Source organism: Acinonyx jubatus, chromosome A3 (assembly GCF_027475565.1).
Source record: "Acinonyx jubatus isolate Ajub_Pintada_27869175 chromosome A3, VMU_Ajub_asm_v1.0, whole genome shotgun sequence".
Lineage (NCBI taxonomy): Eukaryota > Metazoa > Chordata > Mammalia > Carnivora > Felidae > Acinonyx > Acinonyx jubatus.
The window spans coordinates 22,607,290-22,634,930 of NC_069388.1; the positions used below are offsets into that span (position 1 = coordinate 22,607,290).

The 27,641-nt window shown below is 49.7% G+C and overlaps 1 protein-coding gene across 18 annotated transcripts in view; it reads right to left on the reverse strand.

Annotated features, from left to right (window-relative positions):
- Window positions 1-795: 795 nt before the first annotated feature.
- EPB41L1 (erythrocyte membrane protein band 4.1 like 1) overlaps window positions 796-27,641 on the reverse strand; it is a 72,800-nt gene continuing 45,954 nt past the window's right edge. For 2 of the 18 annotated variants that reach the window (XM_027070004.2, XM_027070005.2), the window contains 8 exons: window positions 23,195-23,605; window positions 21,253-21,357; window positions 19,238-19,318; window positions 13,165-13,251; window positions 12,278-12,361; window positions 10,190-10,270; window positions 9,746-9,862; window positions 7,920-8,794 (listed from right to left, as the gene is read on the reverse strand). In XM_027070004.2, the coding sequence (XP_026925805.1) occupies window positions 8,696-8,794; window positions 9,746-9,862; window positions 10,190-10,270; window positions 12,278-12,361; window positions 13,165-13,251; window positions 19,238-19,318; window positions 21,253-21,357; window positions 23,195-23,605 (1,065 nt within the window). In that variant the 3' untranslated portion in view covers window positions 7,920-8,695. Of the gene's footprint in view, window positions 4,241-7,919; window positions 8,795-9,745; window positions 9,863-10,189; window positions 10,271-12,277; window positions 12,362-13,164; window positions 13,252-19,237; window positions 19,322-21,252; window positions 21,358-23,194; window positions 23,606-24,665; window positions 24,774-25,284; window positions 25,369-27,641 lie in introns of those variants that run through there. The other 16 variants (XM_027070007.2, XM_027070008.2, XM_027070000.2 and 13 more) reach the window with 15 other exon arrangements.

The following is a 27,641-nucleotide window of genomic DNA, read 5'->3' on the forward strand; positions in this document are numbered from 1 at the left end:
GACCTCATTTCTTTGGCAAGTGACACTAGTTTTCCATTTATGAAGTGATATCATTTCCTTTACATACACATTTATAGAGTCAGTTTAAAGAAAGAAGTCGATAATGGGATGGTGGCACATGTAGGGATATGGCAACATATATGGCGGTGGGCAAAGGCTGAAGCTCGGGACTGGTGTATACGTTATCTGCTAGGCTCCCACGGAGAAGGATTATAGGAAGAGATCCCAATGCAGGTGGTCTTCTTTCAAAAGAGGATGGGTCATGCTGTTCCTCCACACACCAAGCCCCTCTTCATCCTGGGGCCCACGTGCTTTTCCCTTCTGCCTAGCATGTTCTCGCCCAAGGTCCTCACCTTACTGGACGTTTCTCTTCATGCAGCTCTTCTGCAGGGGGGCCATAACTGGCCACCTTACTTAAAGTGGTCTCCCTCAGCAACCATCTCCTTCCTCTGTGCATTTCCTTCCCGGTGCTAATCACTCTGGAATTGTCTCTGAGTGCTTGACTGTTGTGTCATCTGTTTCCTGCACTCTACTAGCATGAGAGTTCCTGGAGGGCAGGAATGTTGTCTTATTTGCTGTTATGCCTGCAGAACTTAACCCAAGACATGGGCCACACTGAAAACGGCAAATGTGTTGAATGAAAGTGTTCAAGGTTGGGATTTCTCCATCCTAGTTTTAGCCCTTCCCACAATGCCAACTTGTACCCGTAGCCAAGCTCAGAGACAGAAAGAGAGAGAGAGAGAGAGAGAGAGAGAGAGGGAGAGAGGGAGAGAGAGATGCCAAGACAGTTTGTGGTTCAGCATCAAACACATTTATTTCACTTTTATTGAGTATACAAGAACAGAGAGCACACGCATACAGCACAGAGCACTGAGGTGGGGGAGCGCGGGACGAGAGGGGAGGGAGGGGTGTGAGTAAAAAGGAACAGGACAGCATCGCAGTTGGTTGGTAAGGTGCTTTTGAAAAAAAAAATTATTTAGAGTGATGTTGCTCATGCAATTGCAGGCCAGTCTTGGAATGTGCTTGCAGGATTCAAAAACTGAAAACAGGTCCTGGCACTTCCTGTACCCTCAGATGGAAAAGATCCCGAGAAAGCAAAATAAGAGAAAATGAATATCTGTAAGACAGCAGACTGGGAAAAGCCCCCAGAGAGCCTCTGGTTTATCCTGCTCATTTGTAAATGGGGAAACTGAGGCCCAAAAGGGGATGGGGGTGGGATGGGACTAGTCCAATGTCACATGGCTGAGCCAGGATACCCTCCAGGACATTTTCCACTCTGCTACATGGTCTCCTGGGTGGAAAGGCAGCACAGAAACGATGAGAAATGTAAAAAGGAAAAAAAGAAAAGTAGGTTGAAGGCAGACAAGACAAACATCTATATTCCCTATGAAGAGGAGGATGGGGAGGAAACAGTGCCCTAGATTTTAGCTTTGCAGCTCCCCTCCTCCCTGGTGGCACTGCCTGCCTCTCCATGGAAGGAAGGTCACAACATCCATGGGATGGAGACCTCCACAAACCCTGGCCGGCCCACAAGCTAAATCTGGTCACTTCATCCCTGCCCTGAAACCACACATTCAGGGGCTTATAATGAGGTGTAGAACCCAGAACAATATTCTCCCTCCATGGTGTGACCAGTGTGGTCATGACGCCTGGCAGGGGTGCCTGAGCCAAATTCCAGGTGGCCCAGGGAGGGTGGAGCCACTCTGGCTCATGGCCCAGAAAGAATGGGAGCTCTCAAGGTGTGTGTGGGGGGTGGGGGTGGGGGGGCGGTGCGGGGAGGGAAGGTTCTGTGGCTTCTCCACCAGGATGGTAAAAAGAACCTGGTGCATGGAAAGTGAGCTGTCGCACTCAGGGGAAGTTGGAGCGGGCCACCAGCCTTGCTCCTGGCAGGATGTGGCTGAATCTGCCAACTGAGCCCCAGGTGCAGGACTCTCCCTGCCTGCTCTCTGTCCCATTTTTGCCCACAGAGACAAACGCTGTTCTGGTTTCCTGTCCTGCCTCAGGTCAGCACCAGCTTAGCAAACTAAGCACATAAGTCACTGGGGTAACTGGTAAGTAAGCCTGGGCCCTCTGGGGGGTATCGCTGGGCAATGGCCAATACTCGGAGAGAATGTGGGAATCTCAGAGGGGCAAGCCATGATTGAAGATGTAAGGCTGGCTCAGAGGACTTCCGGGTCCCTCCCCTCCCCCATATTCTCTCCTTCAGCCCAAGGATACTGCCTGGCACATGTAGGTACTCAATAAATAAAATATTTGTTGAATGAATTTAATGACTGCTTTAGTGGTGGGACTGGGGAGATAAGATGGGACTGAGAAATTAAAGTGTAGTGGGGACACATTTCCTCCAAAGAAGACTCCGTGAGCTCAGAGAAGCAGCTCATGGCAGGCAAGCCTGGGAAAGACCATGTGTGCCAGAGGTCAATGCCAAGCTTTTGATGGGACTTTCTCCAAGAGCTTCTGTGATCTGGAGGCAATTTGGGGGACTCCGAGGATACAGGCTCAGAGCTCAGATGCTGGCTGAAGGGGAGGTTTCTGAAGCCAGCGTCTTATACATGGATGGAGCCTTTGAGCAACAACACCTTTCACCCTCAGCTTATTCAGGGGCAGGCAAAGCCTTTGGAAATGCAGTTTTGACCTATCAGGGCCTGCCCTGTGTTCATGGTCTCTATGGATGCTTTGGCCCAGAAGGAAGAGAATGAATGTGGAAGGGCAGAGGATAAGAGTGAGCTGAGACTCTCCAGACAGCCAAATTAAAGCCACCATCCTCTGCAGTGGCCAGGGGCATCACCTCCCTCTGGATGGGGAGTCAGATGTCACAATGTGGTCAGGGAAAAGACATGTGGCCAAAAAAAAAAAAAAAAAAAAAAGAGAGAAGACTGAAAACTGAAGCAATTTCCCTAGGGAGGTAGCAGAATCCTAACTCTGGACCCCACACCTGAGCATAGACCAGGCCCTGGTGGCTACTGCCCGAGGGGAGAAGGCATCTTGGACTACATCTGTGTTTCTTCCTTCTTGCCAAACCCCTGCCCCTCCATCTGGGGACCCCACCCCTCCCCACCAATCAACCAATTACAAATACCACACACTGTATTACTACACCGAACCGTCAGCTCCTACTGTGAGCAACCCACAGCCAGAGTCCTGGTCTCCTTGGCTGGGCCGGTTCAGGGAGATCTAAGAACCTTGGGATACATCAATCACAGTCGGATAATTATAATTTTAAAATGTCAGCTTCATACTTACCAGCACTGTTTATTTTAATATTTGTTTCCTGTTATATGTAATATACATAACTTAAAAGCACATCCATACACATTTCCTACAAGCTGCACCTTCAATGAGAACCCATAAACATAAAATATCTACTTCCCCTTCCTGTGGCTGGGTTTTCTGTTCTTGCTTTCTTTTCTTTTTCTTGTTTCAAACCAGAGTCATCTGCAGTGGCCCTTAGCAGGACCAGGAGACAGAGGGAGGTGGGGGGGGGGGGAACGCAGCGGGGGGGAGGGGGAGGAGACAGCCGAGACAGAAATGACCATAAGACACGTGAGTCAGGGGGAGGGAAGGTGGAAGAAAGGAAGGTGGATTTTGCAGCCCAGTGTCAAGACCCAAAAAATAACAATCCAGTGTTCTTCCTCCTTTCTGAGTGGGGGTTTGGGGGGGGTGGGTTTCTTTCTTTCTCGGCAAATGGTTGACGGTGGGTGTCTTGCTGCTGCGACTTCTCTTGCTTTGCTGCAGAAGTGTTTCCTTTGCATTGGAGTGGGCAACACGCCGCAGGACAAATGGAATGCTTGTCCGCTCAGTGTAACGTGCAGAACCAGGGTCGTGTTGGACTCCTACAATCATTGTGGTCTGGCTTGCTTCTGGCGTTCCATGGGGCTTCGAAAGGGGGAGCAAGAGATTATTGTCATAATTTTTTTTTTTTTCCTGAAAAGTCCCACCAATTCTTCAATGTGTCTGCAAAGGAAATGTAGGCATTCAGATGTTGGTTGTTGCTGTTGGCCGACTGCTCGGCCAGCCCCAGCAGCAGTGCAAGGACGCGGTGTTTCCTGTATATATATCTATATCTATATATATCTATATATATATGCTTTTCCTTTCCCAGTCCCTCTTCGGTGACAGCACGTCACAGCTGGGACTTCGGTGTTGAGTCGGAGAATCCAGAATGAAGGCCCCTTCTTGACGGTTCTCTGGCTTGGGTTGGACCAGAAACGCCAGCATCTCTTCACAGAGGTCAGGATTCCTACAGCCAGAGGGAGGGAGGGAATGGGACACAGAGGAGGAGGATAAAAAAATATTAGTAACTTTTGGTCACTCATCTTTAGATATGTGGCAAGGGGTTGTTTTAGCTGCCTTTCCTGCATGCCCTTTATTATGGCTCAGGAAGATACAGTGACTTGTCCAAGGCCACACAGCTTGTAAGTGGCAGCTGAGACCTGCACCCACATCTGTCTGACTCCAGAGCCCATGTGTGTTTGCTTTCCGGGAAGGTGGTATCTTTCTCTTCCGTCTGGAAATCTGTCTAAGTTTCCTTTAACACTAAGAAGCTCAGATCACATGCGATTCACCTTTTCTTCCTACCTTCTCCCATTCTAAGAAATATTTAGTTGCGATTGTAGATGTTCTTTGGTTTTCCTCTCTGGTCTCCATGGGCCTGTGTGTCCTGAGGATTAAACCCCAGGGAGAAGTATTTAAATAAAGAAATTGGAGTCTGGATTCCAACTCAAGTTTGACTCCAAAATTTTGTGGTGAAAGGCGTGGGCTCCGCAATCAGACTGCCTGAGTTCAAATCCCATTCCATGGCCTATGAGCGCTGCAATCTTGGGTGAGTTTCTTAACTTCTTTAGGCCTCAGGTGCTCCCCTGCAAAACGGGTGCTTCCTCATGCAGTTATAGGGAGGATTCGAAACAAGCGTTAGCAAATAGGAAGTGCTGAACAAACAATGACTGTTCTTATTATTTCTATTGTTGTTGCTAACTTAGCCACACTCTATTTTGATCTCCTTGAGGGCAATGGCTGCCTTTTACTTACGTTTGTCTTTCAATGCTCAGCACTGTGCGTGGCACACAGCAACTACCCAAAACCATTTAACAGGTGGAGTATCATTCCTGCCCTTCGCCTCTCATGTATGGTCACGTGCTAATGCAGCCATATAAACAAAATCCTTCGTGGCTTATGTGACGTATGGGAAAACTGAGACCCAGAGGGTTCAATGTCTTAGTGAGTTGGTGGCAGAAATGAGACTAGAACACAAGACTCCTGCTTTGAAATAGGTCAATTTTTTTCTCCCATTTAATCAAAATCTTAAAGGTAAGGACGCTGGGTGGAGGCTGCCCTCTTGCTGGCAGTGTTGAGGAGACAGGCCCTGTCTGAAGGAGGTGGGCCAGTAGAAGATGGAGCAGAAGCCTCACATCAGGACTGTGAGTTGCAGGGAGAGAAAAGACCCTGTGTGAGACGGGTGTGCTTTCCACACTCACAGCAAGAACTTTAAAGAGGAGGAACAGGAAGGCCAAGAGTCCACTGGAGTCTGAACAAATGTTTCTGGAGGGTTCAGGGAGGGAAGAGAGGCTGGACCAGCAAGATGGATGCCTGTGTGGAGATAGGGCCTTGTGCACCAGGCTGCTGGCAAAAGCTTATGGTCTGACTCTCTCGGGGCTCGTCAATCCCTGAATGTGGCAAAAGATAAGGATGCAGGTTCACACTGCTGAGCACCTTCTGTGTGTGAGACACTGTCCTGTGTGTCACTGCTATGGACTGAATATTTGTGTGTCCTCCCCCCACCAAAATTCAGATGTTGAAGCCTTAATTTTCAGTGTAAGGATTTGGAAGTGGAGGTCTCTGGGAGGTAATTAGGTCATAAGGGTGGAGCCCTCACATACTACCTTATAAAAAGATGCACACGAGAGATCCTCTCTCCCTCTCTCTCTGCTCTCCACCATGTGAAGGTATATAGAGAAGATAGCCATCTGCAAACCAGGAAAAGCGTTCGCCCCAGGAACTGAAGTGGCCAGCACCTTGACCTTGGGCTTCCCAGCCCCCATAATTGGGAGAAATAAATGTGTATTGTTTTGTTTAAGCCACCCAGTATATGGTATTGTGTTACAGCAGCCTGAACTAAGACACTCACAGATGTTGTTTAATTATTACAGCAGCTCCAATTTATAGATTAACTTCATTTTGTAGATAACGAAACTGAGGGAGGGACACCAGGGAGGTTCCTCTGGAACCACTGCTAGCCAGGAGTTTCTGCCTCCAAAGCCTGGGTGTGTTCTTTCTACTCAATTCTGCTAACTACCTGAGGAAATTTTTATTTTTTATAGTGGTAGGCTGCGATTTAAGTCCCACAGCTCAGTGTAAACACGATGTGAGATGTCTTCAAAAGCCCAGACACTTCAGAAGTGGCAGGGACATCTGAACAATGCCATATTATAATTTATTCTTCTCGGTTTATTACATCAGAATCCAAATATACAGCATTTTGTTGGCTTACTTTGAGTTAATAGTAATAATAGTCATAATTAGCTTTTCCTGAGCACTTACTATGTGCCAGGCACGGTGTTAACTAATGTATATGTATGATGTCACTAACCCTATGAGACAGATACCCTGAGAAGGAGATTAAGGAGGTTAAGACCACAGGGGGCTCTGGAGTCTTACAGACGAAGTTTGACTCTCTAATCATGCCCCATGGCTGTGAGCAGGTCACCTAACATCTGAGAGCCTCCATTTTCTCATTTGTGAGATGAATGAGCAGCTGACAATACTTATATCAGGGGCATAGCCTGGTGCCTAGAACAGCACAAGCGCTCCATAAATTTTAGCAACTGTTATTATTGTGCTTATTGTTGCTGACAACTAGATGATGAGGGAACCGCTGAGATAAATAATTTGCTGAAAGTCAAATGGCTAATACCAGGCAGGGCTGAGATCTGAATCCAGGTTTGCAGGATTCCAGATCTTTCCTTGGGATACCAAGATGCATCCATCCATCAAACCAATATAGTTCAAACACCTTAAAAAGAGTTTTCAAATTCAGAGAAGACCTCTCCCCCAGAATGAGTCTGACTATATTAGGGGTCAAAGGTGGTTCCTACTTGGCAGTAACTAGTGGTAAAGCATGTGGGCGAAAAGACAAGGGAGAAACTTCTGTTTCCTTCAGAGCAACATGAACAAGGTGACCTTTACAGAAGGATCCAAGAGGGAGAGATGAGAGAAGGTTTGGGGGGGACAGAGGGAGGGAGAGAGAGGAAGAAAAAGGAAGAGAGAGAGAGGAAGAGAGAGAGGAAGAGAGTGAAAGGAGAGAAAAGCGGGGAGAGAGACAGAAGGAGAGACAGAGAGAGAATGGTGGTGCATGGACAATGGCATCAAAGGAAGAACTACAAGAGAGGTGAGGAGGACAAATGAGACCGCCAAGTGGGCAGACATCAAAAGCTCCATAGTGGGGCGGGGGGGGGGGGGTGGCAGGAGGTGGTCAGGACACGGAGGCAGGGACCAGAGCTCTGAGTGGCCCAGGCAAATGGGAAGGCAGGAGCCTGGAGGACCCGCTGGAAAGGCACTGGGAAAGATGGGAAGGAACAGACAGGGAAAGGAAAAAGAATGAGAAATGCACGACAGATACTCTAGGAAAGCATACAAACCAGCAGAAGACCCTGATGGGAAAGGGCTAGCCCCATCTCTTCATTTTGCAAGTGAGGAAAGTGAGTGCCCACAAGGGGATGGCTGGGATTGGAGCCAGGTCTCCGGATTCCCAGCACAGAATTCTTTGCATTAGTGGCTGCTCATGGACTTCCTAAAGACCAGGGTATAAATAAAGATTCCCAGGTCTGGTCCAGCCCTTCTAAATCAGACTTTATGGCAACAGTTCTTTTTTTCTTTTCTCTTCTTCTCTTCTCTTCTCTTCTCTTCTCTTCTCTTCTCTTCTCTTCTTTTTTAAGCAGGCTCCATGTCCAGCATGGAGCCCAACATGGGGCTTGAAGTCATGACCCTGAGATCAAGACCTGAGCTGAGATCAAGAGTCAGACGCCTTAACCGACTGAGCCACCCAGGCACCGAGACAACAGTTCTCTGGCACCTGTATTCCCCAGGTGACGCTGTCAGCTCAGGACCAGCGTGGCAAGTGTCCTACGCTACCACCCTGAGATGTGGGGGATGAAGAGCAAGAATAATTGGACAACCGAGGGGATAAGAGTGACAATTTGCATGAAAGTCTGAGGAAGCCTGGGAGGCGGGCTCCGCCCATGACCAGCTTACACTTCTAGAGCAGTGCTGTCCAACAGAAATAGAATGAGAGCCCTGAATGGAATTTAAAATTTTCTGGACGATAGTTTCTAAATTTTCTAGATATTTCTAGTTTCCTAAAATCTTCTAGATAGAAATTTTTTAATTTCTAAATTAAAATTCTAAATTTTAAAGTACCCTAAAAAGAAGAAAAGAAACAGGGGGAATTAATTTTCATAATATATTTTACTTAACCCAATATATCCAAACATTATCATCTGAACAGGTAATCAATATAAACATTATTGAGCTATTCTGCATTCTTTTTTTCTCATTCAATCTTCAAAATCCTGCATGCATTTTACCCTTAAAGCACATCTGATTTCAGATTAGCCAATTTCAAGTGCTCACAGCCATGTGTGTTGAATAGTACAAGGAAAACATGTCCATCATTGCAGAGAGTTCTGTTGGACAGCACAGTCTAGACCATGGTTTGGCAGCCTTTCAAAGTGGCAGGAAAATGTTTCAGTGCTTTTTCTTCTGACATGAAGGGGGTGGTGATCCACATTCTTGTATTTTTCTAGAAAACACGGTTTCATTCATCAGGGAAGAGGGTGCTGACATTTCTAGCACCCCCAAAGATTCCCTTGTGACTCCTCTCTGTCAATACCAGAACTGTCAGTCCCAGAACTGACCACTAGTCTGATTTTTATCACTTCTGGACTTCTTGTGAATAGAATCATATTACATACCACTCAACTCAATGTCTGTGAGATTTTGTTTTATGGGTCTGATAACATTCAGTGGATTTCCAGTGGGACCTGAACCCCCCCCCCCCAACCCAATGTAGGCTGATAAAAGCCCTATCTGCTGCAGTACCCATCTCCTTCCTCTTGTTCAGCAAGGCACTGGTGAAGTTCCATCCATAAGGAAACAGAAAAGTACATTTCTCTTGTTCAGCAAGGCACTGATGAAGGTCCGCCCATAAGGAAACAGAAAAGTAAATTTCTGGCCCAAGGTGGCCTGAGAAGTCAAGGGTTTGCAATCGAGCAAAACAGATGGGATCGAGGACTCTGGTCATCATATCCCCCTCAGCAACATCCAGTGACCTGTGATGGACGCAGAGACTCAGGGACAAGAAGGCGGTACTGGGCCTGAGGGGACTTTTTCTGGCTTCAAACTTCTAGGTAATGGCCAGTGAGGCTATGCTTGCTTCCAGCTGTCCCACCTCAGTACCTGCCACCAACCCCCATCTCCCTGTTCTTACTGCTTCTGGATTTACTTTTCTGGGTCTGGGGCCTCAAACACCCAAGAAACCAAGGAACCAGCATTCCTCCCCCTTGTCCCCCACTGATTTGTGGTATTTGGGGGAGCCACGTCTCTCCTTTGAGCCACAGACCGGGAACATGGGGGATGAAAGCTGTGTTAGGGACCAAGCCACCTGATGGGCTCTCAGATGGAAATGACCCTCAGAAGATCTGGACATTGTTTCCTCCTCCCTCTCATGGCTGCAGAGCCTCAGAGGGCTTACCTGTGGCTTCCTGTCCCTCTCCTCCGGGGACGGGTCTGTTTCTCTGTATACGACAGCTTTGGTTACCAGCATGTCAGGATGCTGCAGTTTGGCCTCCTTGATGGCCAATGCCAGAGCCTGGGAGAAAAGAGCAACAAAGTGAGGAACCATAGGATATCGAATACGAGACAGACCATGAAGACCAACAAGCCCCTTAGTGTACAGTCATGGAAATGGAGGCTCAGGGAGGGCAGTGGTTGAATAGTTAGAGACCAGAGCTCAGGTCTTCTGGCTCCTTCTGGCCCTCATTCTACATCCATTCCTTTAGGGTTTCTTGTCTGAATAGGGTCAGCCCGAAGTGGACATCATCTCTGCCCACAAGGGCAGCTGCCCGTGGGTAACCCAATATGGGAGGGACTGGGCGCTGGGCAGAGCCACCAGGAACAATGTCCCCCGTCCCCATACCTGGTCTTGATCAACATCTTCATCCCCAGTGATGATGATTCGCTTCTCGATCCTCGTCTCAGAAAACCCCCCTTTCACAGTCTGCAGAGAGGGAGAGGGTGGCAAGGTCAGCCCTGGGGCCTGCTGGGCATGACAGGAGGCCCATCCAAGGCATCCCTCAAGGGCAAGGCTGGAACCAGCAGTCACCTTCTCTCCTGGCTCCCTCTTCTGGTTTTGGGACTTTAGGCTGCATGTCTTGCCCCCTGCCACCATACTCCCCTAACTACCAAACTGCCCTCTCTAGGTCTTCCAAGCCCAGCTCAAGTGCCGTCTCCCTGACCCTGGCTGGTGACCCTGCCACCCTCCCACCTTGGTACTCCCTGAGCACCAAGTCTGTATCTCTCTTGTGGTTCTGGGGCTCTCTACCTTGGGGTGACCTTGTGTGTGTGACCTGGTCTTGAGGGCAGGGTCTGTATTTTGTTCAATTCTGTGTCCCCTCCTCCCCCACTCCCCTGTCCAATCTGACCAGGGCAGGTGCTAGATGCAGACTGGTTGAATGAACAACATGAATGAAATGTGAATGGTGACAAGGTTCTATCTTGAATGACTTCGAACAGTACTCCAAGAGAAAACTGTGTGGGTGATACTTACAACCTCCACTGTTTCCTGAAAGGGCGGGGTTTGGGTGCAAGTTTTGAAGTAGAAGATGGGGAAGGACAAAATTGCCTGGCATATTAAAGAGGGTGGTAGTGGAGGGAAATCCCAGCAAGAGCCAGGAGCAGACAGAAAGAAGGGGGCTCCCTAACTGGCAGGGCCAGGAGGAACTTGGGGAAGAAGAGTTTTCTGAGCAGTATGCAGTGGGGTAGGTGACGGAAAACCTTCCCACAAAACTTTCAGGGAAAGTCAACATCGCTCACAAATGCTCTCAGTGAGAGTGGATATTTTCTGGGGAACATGCAAAGGTGCTGAGTCCTTCCTGCACAGGAGCAAGCAGGGCCGGGACAGTGTGTGTGCAGGAGGGCCAGTGGGACCCACCAGACTTCTCCTTTGGATGACTCAGCAGAACCTCCACCTCAACCTGGCTCCCTGGCCTCTCTCCTCCAGGCCTCCATCTCTGGCCCGGGCCCCCTCCTGCCTTCCTCCTGGCTACTTGGGCACGGATATGCTGGCCTGCCTGTCTTCAGCCTCAGCTCGGTGGCTGAGTCACAGCTGACACATGGGGAATGACTCCCTCCTGTGGCCCTTGCCTCTTCCTTTCCCCATTGCAACTCATACCCTGGTCCAGGTTCCCCATCCCTAGTCTCTCCATGCCTCTCTCTCTTCTCTCCCCTGTCTACCTATACATCCTGCTGGATCTAATCTCCTCCCCTTAAACCCCTTTGCCCTGGGTCACTCCCCAGTTAAAAAACCTTGACAGTGTTCCACTGGCTCTTAGCCTCAGACCCTTCACAGTCACATTTGTCCTGGGATTTGTCTCATTTGTCTCCATTGTGCTTCACCTGCTTCGAGTCCCCCCCCCCCAGTTCCTCACAGTGATACCCCCTACATGCTACTACTCCCTGATAGAGACCACTTCTGCTGTTCCCACAGTCATGCACCACTTGCACCCTAGCAAGAGGCTGGTGTACGGCTAATGCTCACTAACATCTGCTCAGTGAACAAATAAGCAAATGCGCAGTCTCTGCTCCCATTTTCTGCACTGTTTAGAATGTCTGCATCTGTCTTCTCCTCCCTCACAAGTCCTACCTGGCCTTCTAAGACCCTGCACAAACCCTACTCTTTCCAGAAGACCCCTCTTCACTCTTTGAGGCTTCCTTACGTCGCCTCTTCTAAATCCTGCCAGCACTTAAGTTCTATAAGGTGCAAATGCCATGGCTCAGAATTACTTCCAATGAGATGGTCTTGCCCCCCAACCCAGCCTGGCTGTCGATGTTGAAGGGCAGGGTCTATGCCTAGGACAACCCATAGTACAGAACAAAGCACAGAGCATTCCAGAAACTAGGAACGCTACAGGTCTTCTCTGTCCACATTACAAGGCACAGCGATGGCAATGACCTTCCCCAGCCCCACAGCCAGGCTGGGGGCATATGGCACCCTGCTGCTACTCACTTTGGTAACATGGGTGGTGGTGGAGGTGGAGAGGGTTTCCGCGGTGGCGCCGTAGGTGCTGGTGAGGACATCTTTCCCGATGATCTGCAGAATATAACCACCCCCCACCCCAGGGTTCAGGTAAGGATACTGGGCTCTGCAGGGTGGGGGTGGGGGGAGTGAATCAAGGGGGCCCCCACAAAGGTGAAGTTTGGAAGCCAAGATGCTTCAAACCACTGACTTTAAGAATTCAGGAACACTGGAATCTTTAGAATGCTAGATCCATGAAACTCGCAACCACTGAATCTCAGATTCCTAGAACCTGAGATTCCTGAGGCCCAGAATCCTAACAAGACCCCAGAATTCAAGAATCCTGGTATCTTAAAAGAATGAACGGGGGATCCAGGCTGGAGACAGAGCCCTCCCAAGCTCCCACCCTGTCACAGCCAGGAACACGAAGTCTCAGGGGCTAGACAATGAGAAGGACAGACTTGAGAATGCAGGAGATGCGAGAGACCTCACGGTGACAGACTCAGTCACTGGCAGCCACATCCAGAGTGCAAGCCTCTGCGCTCCTAGTCCCTCTTTCCCCTGGCCAGTAAGGAGAGCAGATGCAAAAGAGCTGTCACATCACAGGCACCACCAAGGAGAGGGGCTGCTTCACCCTCACGCTGCAGTGCCCTCTGGTGTGCATATGTGGGGGGGGGGGGTGTGTGGAGGCAACAGATGAGACTCCGGTGGGTACAAGGGAGCCCTGTGGGCACCTGAAAAGGAGCCAGTTTCCTGGCGCTGTACTTAAGAGGGCAGCCTACTGGGCTCTATGCTGTACTTGCTGTGGGCCACCTGGGGACCTGTGTCCACATTCTCAGCACAGAGTACCCTAGCCTGAGCTGGCCCTACCCACTTACCGGAGAAAGAGAACGGATTTCCGTGGCCACCGTCTGTGGGCCTGGGATCATGGCAGCTGCCCCCTTCCCGGACTTGAGACTGTTCTCCTGGGGGAAACAATAGTGCTCAGATGGCCAGATCTCACGTGGGCGGGCCCCCAGGATGGCCAGAGTATGTAGCCATGTAGCTCTCATGGCCACGAGGTTGAGGAATGACTTTTGTCATGCATTCGCGTGCTCACACATGGGCCTGCTCTCACACTTACTCTCTTACTCACTCACACACTTAGACACTCGCTCACTCATTCAACATTAAGAGTGCCTGGGATTAGGGACATTGGTGAACAAGACACGGCATTGCTCTCGGGAAGCACTGACAGAGGAGCAGAGACATTCAGGTTTCTGTCCTGGCCCTGCCATGTTCCAGCCACATGGGCTGGGGCAGAGCCACTTCCGTTCTATGGGCCTCATGGATTTACCTATAAAATGGGAGTCCTGCAATGTAGGTTCATCAATGGTAACAAATGTCTCACTTTGGTAGGGAACGTTGATAATGGGGGAGACTATGCATGTGTGAGGGCAAGGGGTATATGGGAAACCTACATGCTCCTATACATGGGGCATGCGGGTACCTTCCTCTCAACTTTGCTATAAAACTGTTCTAATACATAAGCTGCTCTTGAAACTGCTCTGAAAATATGAAGTCATAAAGTTATTTTTTAAAAAAGACATCCCTGCCCAACTCTCACAGAGACATTATGAGGCTAGCAGAGGAGAAAGGGCTTTGCAAATGCCAGTTTTAGGATAAACATAGGAATACAGGCTGGCTCCTAACAACATAATGATAACCAATATTTGCTGAGTACTTGTATGTGCTGGGTATTATGCTAAGGATGCACTATCTCATTTAATCCTCAGAACAACCACAGGAAATTATTTTAATATTCCCGTTTCACAGTTGAGAAATTAGAAGGCCAGAGAATGTCAAGAGGCTTGTTCAAGTCCACCAGCAAGTTAGTGACGGAGCCCGGATTTAGACCCATGTTTGTCAGTCTCCAAGTCCAACATGCTCCTTCGGTAACACTACTCTGCCCTCGGAACTGTTACCCTGGAGCAGCTCTTCTGGTCCTGTGGTGGATTCTAACTGCTAGATACTCCTGGATTGGCTGGATGTACTGCCCCACATCTGGCAGCGGGTCCGGCCGCCTGCCTTCACCTCCCACTTTCTATGCCATCTCGGGCTCAGTCCTCTCCATCCCGCAGCCCAGAGCTGTGTCTGTTCTGCAGCTGCCGAGCAGGCTGAACCTTTGTCCTTGTCTGTGCATGGTACTAGATCTGGATCTCTGCTTGCCAGGGGACAGGTGAGGACAGAAGCCATCTGCCTTTGCCCTGCCTACCCACCCCCCCCCATGCCTGCCTCCAGCTGAGACAGTGACCTGGTTACCTGGCACGCCACCAATGAGCAACCTTTTCAGATGGATTCCCAGAACGTGGCCCAGCAGCAAGCCTTTAAAAGGGCAGCCTTGCCAACAGACATGAAAAGATGCTCAGCCTCACTAATCATCAAATGCAAATCAAAACCACAATGAGATATCACCTTCCACCTGTCAGAAAGACTAGCATCAAATAGACAAGAAATAACAAGTGTTGGCAAGAATGTGGAGAAAAGGAAACCCTCCTGCACTATTGGTGGGAATGTAAGTTGGTTCAGGCACTGTGGAAAAGAGTGTGGAAGTTCCTCAAAAAAATTAAAAATAGAAATACCATATGATCCAGTAATTCCACTACTGGGTATTTACCCAAAGAAGACAAAAACATTAAATGAAAAGACATATGCACCCCTATGTTTACAGCAGTATTATTTACAATAGCCAAGCTATGGAAGCAGCCCAAGTCCATCGATAGATGAATGGATAAGGAAGATGTGGTGTGTGTGTGTGTATGTATGTATATAATGAAATGTTACTTTGCCATAAAAAAAAAAATGAGATCTTACAATTTGCAACAACATAGATGCACCTAGTGGGTATAATGCTAAATGAAATAAGTCAGACAAATACAATATGATTTCACTTCTATGTGGAATCTAAAAAACAAAACAAACAAACTAGAGAAAAAAGCAGAAACATATCCACAAATACAGACAACTGGCAGTTGGAGGGGTGGGAGTGGAGGATGGGCAACCAGGGGTGAAGGGGAGTGGGAGATACAGGCTTCCAGTTACAGAGTGAAGAGTTCGGGGGGATAAAAGCATAGAGAATATAGTCAGCAGTATTGTAATAGTGCTGCACAGTGACAGATGGTAGCTACGCTTATGGTGAGCATAACATAACGTATGGACTTGTCAAATCACTATGTTGCACACCTGAAACCATTGTAACATTGTGTGTCAACTATACTTCAATTAAAAAAAAAGGGTGGGGGCAGCCTTCTGGGTTCAATGCTTCCTTTCCATCAGCTTAGGAAACAGTCACTAGCCCCTTTGAATCCTACCGTCACTCCGGGGAAATTCTCCCCTAAAGCCTCTTCTTTGCCCACTGCTCCCTCTTTCCCAGACAAGGCTTCACCTCCACTGACACATTGAAAATAGAGGCCACTCACTAATGGGGACACAGGTCATTCAAAACAAGGCAAGGCACTATCTGTTCTGTCTCTCCTTTATCTTCAGCCAGTGTTTTCTCCTGCCTCAAAGAGGTGCGGCTACTTCCTCTCCCTGGCCAGGGCAATGCCACCATCTTGGTTCTGGACACTTCCTCTCCCTCAGACTGAGGGTTCTCCTCCTCACCACCCTGTCTGCACTGCCTCAGCCACTCAAGGCCTTCTCACAAGGCCACTGTCTCATATCTCTTTATCTATAGCCCAGATCTTTCTTGAAACTTAGACCTTTAAAATCAATTGTTTCCTAGACATTTTCCCCTGGAAATGTCCCACAGGTTCCTAGCACTCATCAGATCCAACCTCAAATTCACTACCTCCCGGCCCCTGACACATGCCTACCACTAAAGAGCAATCCCCTCGAGTGCTCTCTGTTTACATCAGTGCTTCTCAGACTTGAGGGGTGTCACAGACTTCTGGGCCCTGCCCCAAGGTTTCTGAGTCAATAGGTCTGGGGTGGGGCCCAAAGATTTGCCTTTCTAAAGGTTCCCAGGACGGCACTTCAAGAATGGCTAGGTTAGGGATGCCTGGGTGGCTCAGTCGGTTAAGCATCTGACTTTGGCTCAGGTTCACAAGTTCGAGCCCTGTGTCAGGCTCTGCACTGACAGCTTGGAGCCTGGAGCCTGCTTCAGATTCTGTGTCTCTATCTCCCTGTCCCACCCCCACTTATGCTCTCTTTCTCTCAAAAATAAATAAATATTAAAGAAGAAAAGAAGAAGAAGAAGAAGAAGAAGAAGAAGAAGAAGAAGAAGAAGAAGAGGAGGAGGAGGAGAAGGAGGAGGAGGAGGAGGAGGAGGAGGAGGAGGAGGAGGAGGAGGAGTGGCGGCTAGGTTAGGGACACCTGGGTGGCTCAGTCAGTTAAGCATCTAACTATTGGTTTTGGCTCAGGTCATGAACTCACGGTTTGTGAGTTCAAGCCCTACATCAGGCCCCATGCTGACAGTGTGGAGCCTGCTTAGGATTCTCTCTCTCTCCCTCTCTTTCTGCCCCTCCCATGCTTGTGCACGCTCTCTCTCAAAATAAATAAATAAACATTGGGGGAAGGGGGAGGAATGTCTGGGTTAGTGTGCAAAGTCACCAGCCCACTTTCCCTCTGTTAACTGAACATTCTGTCAATGACCAAATCCTGCGTTTTCCTCTCTCCAGTTATCCCTTAACCCTGCTCCCCTTCTTTACACCCACCTCCTCGCACACGGGCCCTGCCCCAGTCCCCAGACTAGCTCTCTGCCTTCTCTTTTGGTTTCTCCCAATGTCTGGTCTCCCAATGTGGTCTCGGGATGCTGTCTGTCTCCCTCAGTGCTAGATTCACAGCGCCTGGCACAGTGCATCACATAGTGTGGGTGTTCAACAAATATTTGCCAAAGGAAGGATGGAAGGAGAAAGGGAGGACATCAGGGAATTTTCCCTCTTGTGATGTTCCACACAGTTGCTAAAGTAATCTTTCTAAAACACAGAGAAACACATACTTGATGACATCATGCCCCTACTTCAAAAGTTGGGAGTGATGCCCCACTATCTCCAGGATAAAGTGTGAACCTCCTATATGACATTTGAGGCCCTTCAAGCCCTGGCCCAGCCTACCTTTCCAGATCTTTCCCCTCCCTACCCCACTCCTCTTCCACACACCTGACATCTTGCTTTACGGACCACCTGCCTTTCCCCAAATGTGACGTTCCTTCCCATCCTTGTTTTTGCACCTGCTATACTCCCACTGCCTAGAATGCCTTCTGCTGGGGCTGACCCTTCACTTATCCTTTAAGTATAGCTCAAATGTCAATGCCTAGGTAAAGCCTTCTCACTCTTCCTGGTAGGGGTATCACCCCATACCTATCCTCCCTGAGCCCCCCCACCCCTGCCCCGCCCCAGGAAAGCATTATTGCACTGTTCCATGAAGGCAGGAGAAAATAACAGCAGTTCACATTTACAGACCCCTTCCCAGGTGCCAGGCAAGCCTCTGCACAGATTACCTTGGTCCATCCTCAGTTCAACCCTTTGAGGGATGTACTATTATTGCCCCCGTCACCCCATTTTATAGAAGTGGAAACTGAGGCTTGGAGAGGCTCAGATAACTTGCTCAGGGTCATCCTGCCAGGAAGTGGGAGAGCTGGGCCTTGTTCACCACTGTGTGCCCAGGACCTAAACAATTATATGTACCTGTGATCATTATTTGAACAAATGACTTCTAGCAGGTAGCATATTTTCTTCATCTCTGTATTCTGTACCAGGCAGACAATAGAGAATAATAAATGTTTTTGGAACAAATAAATGGATGGATGGGTGGGTGGGTGGGTAAATGAACAATGTAGCTCCCTACTCACTATGGTATGAACTTAAATTTAGCCCTATAAGCATCCTGATGCCACATGGAGAGGACTAAGGGAGAAGAGGAACTGAGTGACCAGGAAAGAGGGTGCGCACTGGTAACTGGTTGGGATTTATTTGTCTTTGCTCAAAACCTACCTGCTGGGTAGTCTAAAGGCAATTCTCTTCCTATGTGTATATCAGGGTTTCAGCAAGAGAAAGCATTTGAAAACAACTTTCCACTGACTCAAGACAGATCCAGCCCAGACATTAGCATCAGCCCCAGCCCCAGCCCCGGCCCCAGCAGCCACGGTTCACAATGGTCAGGATGAGGGTGCAGAGTGGGTGATGTGTATAGTGAGGCTTCTGGGGTCAGAATGCCTGCGTTTGACCTGGTTCTACCACTTACTGGGTGTGTGACTTTAGGAAGTCACTTAACCTCTCTGTACTTCAGATTCCTCGTCTGTAAAAGGTGGAGAAAATAGAGAATCCCCTTTAGTTTTTGTGAGGACTCAGTGAGATCACCCATTCATGGTTCTTGGCACTTTGCATGGGAACACAGCCTGGGTGCCTAATGCTATCTGGTCTGTGTCACCATTAAAGGATCTGATGTTACCGGACTCTCTTAAGAACCTGTGAACAAGGCAGAATGGGAACTATTCCCACTTTACAGATGAAGACACCTGAGGCCAAGGACCTTCCTTCACATGTCAGACCACAAATAGGTAGCAGAACCAGAGTCCTGAGCTTCCAACTTACGTTCACTGCATGCCATCTACTGACCAAGGTAAGGAAGTGGCCCGAGACATGAGAAAATGCACAGCTGCCAGGAGCTAGCTGCCAGGGATCTTCATGTATTGCCAATAATCAAATAACCAAATGGTACCATCCTCCCTTTACCCCTGCTGTGGCTGAGATGGTCCAGATAACTGACACTCAGGGATTCCACCTCCCGCATTATTCAATTTGGAAAACTGGATGTCCTGTGGTAACAATGGTCCCAGATTCTACATCCCATGCCTGCTGCAGTGAGGGCAGATGAGGACTTCCCCAGATGGCCAAGGCTGTGATATTGTTACCTGGCTGTTTTAGTGCAAGGGGGCTGGTCAGAGAGGGAAATCTCTCAGGTCCTACTTACCATGGTGGTTGATATGGTCTCCGTGGTGATGGAGGGAGCAGTTGTTACGGACTCCTTTCCCCCTGGGGCAGTCCCATCAACCTGCTGGCCAGAAGAGTCATGAGAGATAGAGAGAGAGAGAGAGAAAGAGAGAGAGAGAGAGAGAGAGAGAGAGAGAGAGAAAAGCACACCAGATGCACCTGAAGCTTCTGTTACTTGGGTGGGTGGCATTCCCAGTTACAGAGTGATGGGCTGTGTGAGTGAACATGCACTGGTGGGGAGGGGAATCTGTCTACACAGGGAGTGAATCACGGGTGGGAGCGGGATGCTCACAAGTCCTCCTGATCATTTGAACCATCTTATTTGACAAAGGACAACAAATCAGATAGCCTGACAAGTCTAGGCAAATTTTAACACATGTGTTCTTTGATTCCATTGCTGGGAATTCATCCTTTGCATGTAAACTTTGAAAACTTTGCCAAGAAGTATGACAAAAAAGTTCACTGAAGCATTCACCATTAACTGCCAAGGACACAAACAGCCACAAGTCCACTGATGGGAGAATAAGTCAGGACTCACTCCCAAGTGGGAGTGAGAAGAGCAAGGTGGGCCCACATATGGCAAATGAGGAGTGATCTCCAAGACAGTTATCAAGAAAAAAAGGTCAGGTGTAAAAGAGCATCTCTTTCGTGCAAAATTCTAAAATATCTAGAGATGTGAGTGTATAGGTTGGAATATGCATATTTTTTTCCTAGGAAGAATCACAAGACAAATTTCAATTTGTTCTATTTGAATTTCATAATGGAACACTTTGCTGGTTTTTAAAAATTTTCTTAACATTTATTCATTTTTGAGAGACAGCAAGACAGAGCACGAATGGGGGAAGGGCAGAGAGAGAGGGAGACACAGGATCCGAAGCAGGCTCCAGGCTCTGAGCTGTCAGCACAGAGCCCGATGCGGGGCTTGAACCCACGAACCGTGAGATCATGACCTGAGCCGAAGTCGGATGCTCAACCGACTGAGCCACCCAGGCACCCCATGCTGTTGTTTTGATGTCAGTGAGAATTACTGGGCTGTTGAATTGGGGGCCTTTTTTAGTTTTCTTTATAGTTCTCTATACGAAAGCAAAATAAAACATGTGTTACTGAAACAAAATAGGACAGAGAGGGAGCACATTGCCTGCAATCACACAGCTCGTCAGAACTTGAGCATCTTGACCATTGCACTAGCTACCATGTAGACCATCATGCAAGTGATAAAAAGTTGGGGGGGGGTGTATTCTGGAAATGACAGAGTTGCCCACATTGTGTTGGTTTACACCTTACTTTAGTTCTTAAAACACAGACTAGTCTCCTCTCCCTGCACTGTAGCCCCTCTGGCCACAAGGAACCTAGAGGGTATCAGACCTACAATCTCAAGGTTCAAAGTTTAAAAACCACAAAAGAAACTTAGGAAATGTACCATGCACCTGTACACCTGCAGTTCACCTGTGTCTATTTAGGACCACTTTCTCCAGGGGACCACGTACATTTCCTCTTGCTAAGACAAATGATTTTCTATCTTTTTCTCACTTTGTTCACATTGCCAATCTGATATGGAATCCGCATACGTCAAAAAATGATCCAATGTGAGCCATCCTAACAAAAGCTGGATTGAGATGTCTCCCTCTTCTCTCCCAGGGATACGTCAAGAAACCTCTCGAACCCCTTCAAACAATCTGAAAGCCACAGTCTAGTCCACTAGCCACTAGCCTTTACGGCACTCCCAGAAAGACAAGGGAGACATGCTCATTCCCATTTGAGAGATGGGAAATTGAGGCTTTTAAGAGGCGTGGTCTGCCCAGGACAGAAAATCATTCCACTACCCACTTCTAGAGCTCAGGGAGGACAATGAAGCTTAGAAGAGCATCGGGGTTAAAATGGGGGCTCTGGGAAAACAGTGTAGCAAGGGTTGGCCAAGGGGCTTGGCCTTGGTGGGGACCCCACCCTTAAATGTCCAATGCTTACGATCAGGGTGCAATGAAAGGCACGGGTTACCTGGGTGCTGTCCACAGTGGTGACTCTGGTCTGCAATACAGCCTCTGGCTCAATCTTCTTTCTGATGGCCAGGCTGCTGACAGTCATGGTTTCTGTTTTCACAGGCTGTAAGGAGATGAGAGAGAACACTCCATAACCCAAGCCCCTGCATGGCTCCTGCTCACAGCCAAATGCAGTGTAGCCCCCATCCCTGCAGCCAGCCAAGTCTCTGGAAGGGCACGCAGGTCAGGGCAAAGAGGCACGGTGAGATGTCATAGACGAATAGCCAAGGGGAGAGCCAGAACTATCAGCAGTACCCAGACAGGCCTGCTCATGGCCCTGCAGCCACATAACCTCATGGTGGCCATAAGTTGTGTTTTAGGCTACCATTAAAAGAACATCTACTATTCAATTAATATGTTCTGTGTCAGGCCCCACACTAAGTATTTTCCTTATATACATCCTGAATGACTTCGATGATTATGCCATCACCTCCCAGCTGCTTCATTTGAACTGTTCTTGAGAGCAGGAGTCATACAACTGGATGCCTACAGAGGCCAGGCAGGAGATGGAAATGGGTGAAGTGGGCTTACGAAGGACTGGAGTGAACTGGAGAACATGTAGGGACCAACTGTGGCCATGGCCTCTGAGTGACTGGATCATCGGATTTTCTTAATGATATTAAAAAAAAAAAACAACAACACTGTGGATTTTATATTCAACATCCTTATTTTTAAATCAAGGTCCAAGAAAACACCTCTGCTAGCCAGATCTGGCCTGGAGCCACCAGTTTTCAACCTCTACTCCAAAAGGCTTCAGTTAAATGATCAGTTTCTTCAGAGTCCTCCATCCAGGCTAGTTCACATGACTATTAGCATATTAACATATGTGAGCTGAACGAATGAATGAAATAGCTTGTCATCTGGCTGGGAAGGCAGTGAGAGGATTCTCACAGATTACTGTCACCCTGAGATCTAGCCATTTATCCAGTTAGTCATCTATCAGTGCCTGCTATAGGCAGGCTTAGAGCAGCTGCCACCCAGTAGGAAAGCAGACCTGGCTGCCACTAACCTGACTATCTGGGACAATGCCGGGAACAGAAACATTACAGAGCAAGGGGGCTGCAGCAGGTCCAACACTTCTGCCCAGGGTGGTTAGGAAAGCATTTGCTAGGGAAGTGATATCTGAACTTGGTCCTGGAACGTGACAGGTTTGCAAGGCAGAGAAAGGGAGGGAAAACCTTCTACCCAGAGAGTACACCATGGAGTGAAAGCCCAGAGTAGATGAGCTCATATTTCAATGCCTGGAACACGGGGGAGAGGAGAGTGTGGTAGGAGGTAGACTGGGACTGTAAGAGATGAGGGGGCAGAGGAATCACGTGACAAAGATCCTCTGAAGGAAGGACACAAAGCAGAGAGACCCAGACACAGTCTATCCCTGTGTCCCCCTCCATGCGGACATTTCCTCTTCTCTAGGAGTTTCCACTGCTACCCCAAGACCCCAGGGCCAGATGAATTTAAACTGCTGCCCCTTCCCCAGGAAGCCCAGGCCCCAGGGAGAGGAGCCTGGGCCAGGATCAGGAAAAGCCACCAGCTTCCAAACCAGGCTGCAGGAGCCCCGCGAGTCCGCAAGCCCATGCTCTCTGCAGGTGCCATGCAACACAGGCAGGGAGAGGAGGAGTCGAGTAAGACCAGACTGTCTGGCATCGCTTGACCTCAGGCAAGCAATGGGGTCACAGGGTTAAAACGCCAAGGAGTGCATGTTAGGGGTAAACCAAGATGGCAAACATGCGAGCACAGAACCATGCTGTTCTGCGGAGGGACAGTCATGCAACACGAGACAGAGCTTCAGGCTGAGGGGCTCTGGGCTGCAGGCTGGTGGCTCAGTCTTCTCACAGATGGCCCGGGGCCCTTTGAACATGCAGTGCCCGCCAGGCCCAGGTCTTCAGGATGCTCCACTGTACCTCAAACTGGGGCATATCTGGGGTGGCGCAGGCCCCTCGATCTGGGCTATCCTCGATGCCCCCAGACTCGTCTTCCTGGCTGGGGCCCCCCTTGCTGAGATCCCGGGAGAACACCAGGCCCTCAGTTTCGGAGTCGCTTTTGTCTCGGTCGAGCTCAGGCAGGCTGCGGGAGAAGTCTTCAAAGGCGCTGCCGTGGTAGTCACCAATGACCGTGAAGTCAACCTCAGCCTCCAGGCTGGATGTGGAGCTGACCGTGATGCTGGAGCACTTACGCTCAATCGCCAGGTGGTTGTCTTTCAGGAACACCGCGTCCCTCTCCTGGTCCTGGTCCTCGTCTCCCGTGTCACTCTCTGGGGCCTTGGGACGGGGCGGTTTGACCTTCTCCTCTGAGCCCTCCCTTAGCCCTGCTCTCTATGGCCAGATAAAAATCAAAGGAACAGGGGTGTGGGGTGGGAAGAAAGAGAGAGAGAAATCAAGATGGTGAATGACAGAAGAAACCCTGGGGCCATTTCAATGTCTCAAATAGAAGAGCAGGTCAGGAAACGAAAAACGCTCCCGGAAAGATTCCTTGGCATGACAACAAGCTTTAAAAAACCGCAAAGTTCTCAAGAGTGGGGAACGCTCCTTTCCGAGGGTCTCCCGCTGATGGCCAAAGCGAGTACAAAAGCAAACATCCTGCCAGTTCGTTCTGGACAGGAAGCCCCATCCAGGGTCTGGATCTGGGAGCTGATTAGAAGCGGCATTGTGCGCAAGGCAGGGATGGGAGCCTGGATCCAGGCCCATCCGTGCAGGTGGACATCAAGAGACAGAAACCAAGGAGGGAGACCCAGGGATTTAGGGAAACCCGGGACGGGGAGGCAGGGAGGCTGGAGCCAAGAGCTTTGAGAAACAAAGAGGAAGCCAACATGGTTTGTCAATTCCACTGAGTCTCTGTGGGAGGGATCAGCATCGTCTAGGGGGGAGGAACAACAGGGGTTAATTCCTGGGAGCTGGGTGCTGCATCAGTTCAACCCTGAGCTCCATGAGGGGCCAGTGGGCAGGCCATGGAGTGGAGGTTCTAGTCCCATCAGTGTAATTGACAACAGCAGGCCAAGGAAACGCTGGAGGGGAACCAGCAACTCTTGTCCGACATACATACCTCTCAACTGGCCTGTCAGGGATTAAACACCACATGCACATTTTTGGCTATTTCATGACGTTCTTTTTAAAGCCCAATCTAACACCCACCAAATATTTTTTAAAGTAGTTGGCTTCAGGTTCTAGAGATTCAGTGCACTTAGAGATTCACTTGCTAAACTTAACTTCCATTTTAGTTTCTGGAAGGTTGAGAGGTGTGAGGACACATTCCAGACAAGCGAGAGTTGAGCTGCCACAAGAGGCACTGCCCGAGCAGGTGGGAATCTAAGGCAGCGATGCACCCCGGCCAGGTGAAGATGACTGGGTCATCAGGGCACCAAGGGGCTGCAGAGACCTGAGGGCCCGAGGGGCTGGCGAATCTCAGGCGCCCCCCTTTTCCAGGGGGGTTTGCTGCTAAGCTGGTGATGTGCTTCTCTTCCCTGACCGCATCTCCGGATGTGTTCTGGATTAGAGAAGATAGTTAGTCTTAAGGAGGCAGAAAGGAACTTGGCAGTGGGACCAAGAGGGAACCAGAAGCAAAGGATGGAAACCTCTGGACTGTCAGCTTCCCCAAGGCAGGAGAGCCAGGGAAGGGAAAGGGTGAAGGAAGATCGTTGGACAAGCCAAGCAAAACAGGTAGGAGCCCAGCAGGTGGGGACAGCAAGGCAAAGCAAGTGTGTAGTTTGCTGGTGGTGGTGCCAACCTTCTCCACTGGGGCTGTGTGACCCTCTGGGCACCAGGTCACACCACAAGCCGAGGGTCTCTGTGGCTAAGCTAACACAGGCCAACCAGATGAACCCATCATTCCGCCTGGGCTACTCTCAGGCTGGTTTAGGGGAAAGAACTCATAGGAATGGACAAGCAGCCTCTGATCGCAGTAATGATGAGGGGCCACTGAAACATGCTACTACGGAGCTACGCAGCATGCGGTCTACTCCCCCAGCTCGGGGGCAGCGGTGGGGGCAGGGGCTCACGTGGCCAGTTCCCCCAGTGGCTACCTCCAGCGCAGTTTCACAGCCTGAATCAGGGGACACGAGCTCGAGTTCTGTGCATCCTTCCTGTTGGGATGTGGTAGAAATGCCCTCCCTGAAGTGTCTGGCAGCCAGTGGCATCACTGAGGAATGGCTGGCTTTGGGGCCAGCAAAGTCCCCTGGGGACTGGAGCTGGACGAAGCCCAGATCCAAAAGCTTATTCCGCTGTTGCTCTACCTGACCCATGGAGGTCTCTGGAGACAACTCGTTTATTAGGGCCCTGGTTTCGCCTTGACTCACTCGGCGAGTTTCAGCTCCATGGGTCTCAAAGATCCGAATTTTATTGGCCACTGAGGTCTTGCTAATATCTTCCAGGGAGCCCTCTCGGCCCCCAGCCTGGAAAGAGGTCATCTCCCTTTGCTTCCCTGGAGGGAACACCAACGCCAGGGGTACAGCTCCCTCAGCTTCTTCAGAGACAACTCTGGGCTTTCTGCTGGCAATGGGAGGTGCCCTGCGCTCTCCTCTGTCCAGGGTCACGAACAGTCCTACGTGGTCCTTAGGCTCCGGGCTCTCTTTAAAAGGATGGGCATGTTTGAGAAAAGCAGGGGACTGTTCTCCAAAAGGATCCCCAAGGTGTGGAGGCTCCCCTGATCCACGAGGGACTGGGCTTGGAGAAGTTTCCTCTGGAGCTGCCTGAGCCTGAAAGGGACCAGGGAAGGCTGGGACGGGGGTGATCACCTCCATCTGAAGAAACGCTGAGGCCTTGCTGTCCTCCGTCGCAGGGTCTCCTGTTTGTGTGTGAACCAGTCCCCTGTCTTGGGGCAGGAAGCTGCCTCTGTCCGGTTTGGCTGGCTTCCTGACATCATTAGGAGGGATGGACCGTGGAACGATGCAGGCTGGGAGGTCTGGGCGCATGCCTCCTCCTCTGTGAGGTGAGTGGTTCTTCCATCCTGCTGGGATATTTTTCTCAGCCTCTTCCATCAAATCTCCACTCTTGGGGGTCTCTTCCTCTGTGCCTATGTTGGATGCTGGGTGGCTAAATTCTCTTTCCACCCCCCGCCCAGCTTCTTCCCAGTCCTCAGCAAATGTCTGCCCTGGAGAAGGTCCCTTACCAAGCTGCTCAACAAAGACCTCCAGGCCATCTGGTCTTCTGTGGCTCCCACGGATCCCTGCCCCTTCCTCTAAGGAGGCTGTGTGGGCTTCACTCTCTTCATCCTCATCCCTGCTGGAAGCTGCAGCAAAGCCCTGTAGCCCTGAGGAATTCCGCTCAGAGCTCTCTAGGAGCTTCTCTGGGAGCTCTATCCTGGTCTCGTCAACAGGAAGGGCATCCAGAGGTGGAGGGGGGACTTGGTCTTCAGAATCTTTCTCTCCATAGTTTAAGTAGAAGCTCCGCTCTGCAAAGGAAGGTTCAGTTTCATCACTTGAGTCGGCTCTGGCTTCTGACTGGGCTGGGTCCAGTAGAAACGACTGGAGTCCTCCCTTGTCGGAGGCTGGAGAGGGGATCTCGGCCTCTGCTGGCCTGGCCCCTGACGCAGCAGATCTTCCACAAATCGGGATCTCCTCCAGCTCCTTCCTCAGTTCCATCTGGCCCTCCAGCTGACCACCTGAGATCCAGCGCTTCTTGATGGTCGCCTCCCCAGTGCCCACCCTCAACTGGGAGCCCTCAAGGAGATTTTCTGCCAGTGTGCAGCCTGCAGCCAGAGAAGGCCCTCCTGGGCCTTCCCTGACCCAGGGGCCTTCCTCCCACACTGACTCGAAGTCTTCAGGGCTTGCAATCATCCTTCCTTGTTGCTGGGTCTTTGCTCTTCTGACTCCCACCATTTCTTCTGTGGCCACTTCAACTTTGAACTTGTCCACCAGGATGTTTACCTTGGAGAGTCTGCCATCAGCAAGGATATTTGTGAGGCCTGCCTTACTTTCTTCCTGCTGCGTGGTGGCCGCTTTTAGGAGACTGAGTTCTTCTGGCCTAGTGTACTGTCTTTCTATAAATACCCAATGCTCTGAACCCTGTGTTTCAATTGGAGCAAGAAGAGTTAACATGAAATATAGGCACATGAAAAACAGGTCACTGTTTCCTGTGCAAGAAGGGACCAACCTACCACCAAAAGTTAACATGTCCCCAGAACTGGCTGGGGGAGAAAGGCTTGACAATGCTAGTCAGCCTCATTAAGGCTACCCTTCCCGTCAAAGCACCCAACAAATTATTTACCAACTCCCCTCAACCACTACCCCAACTTGGTAAAATGGGATGGGGTCTCATGCCCTCCCCATGTTTAATCATGGGACAATGGAGATCCACAGATGGGCCAGGACTCTTCCTCTTCCTTTTTTAATAATACAATTGCCACTGTCAGAGGAGA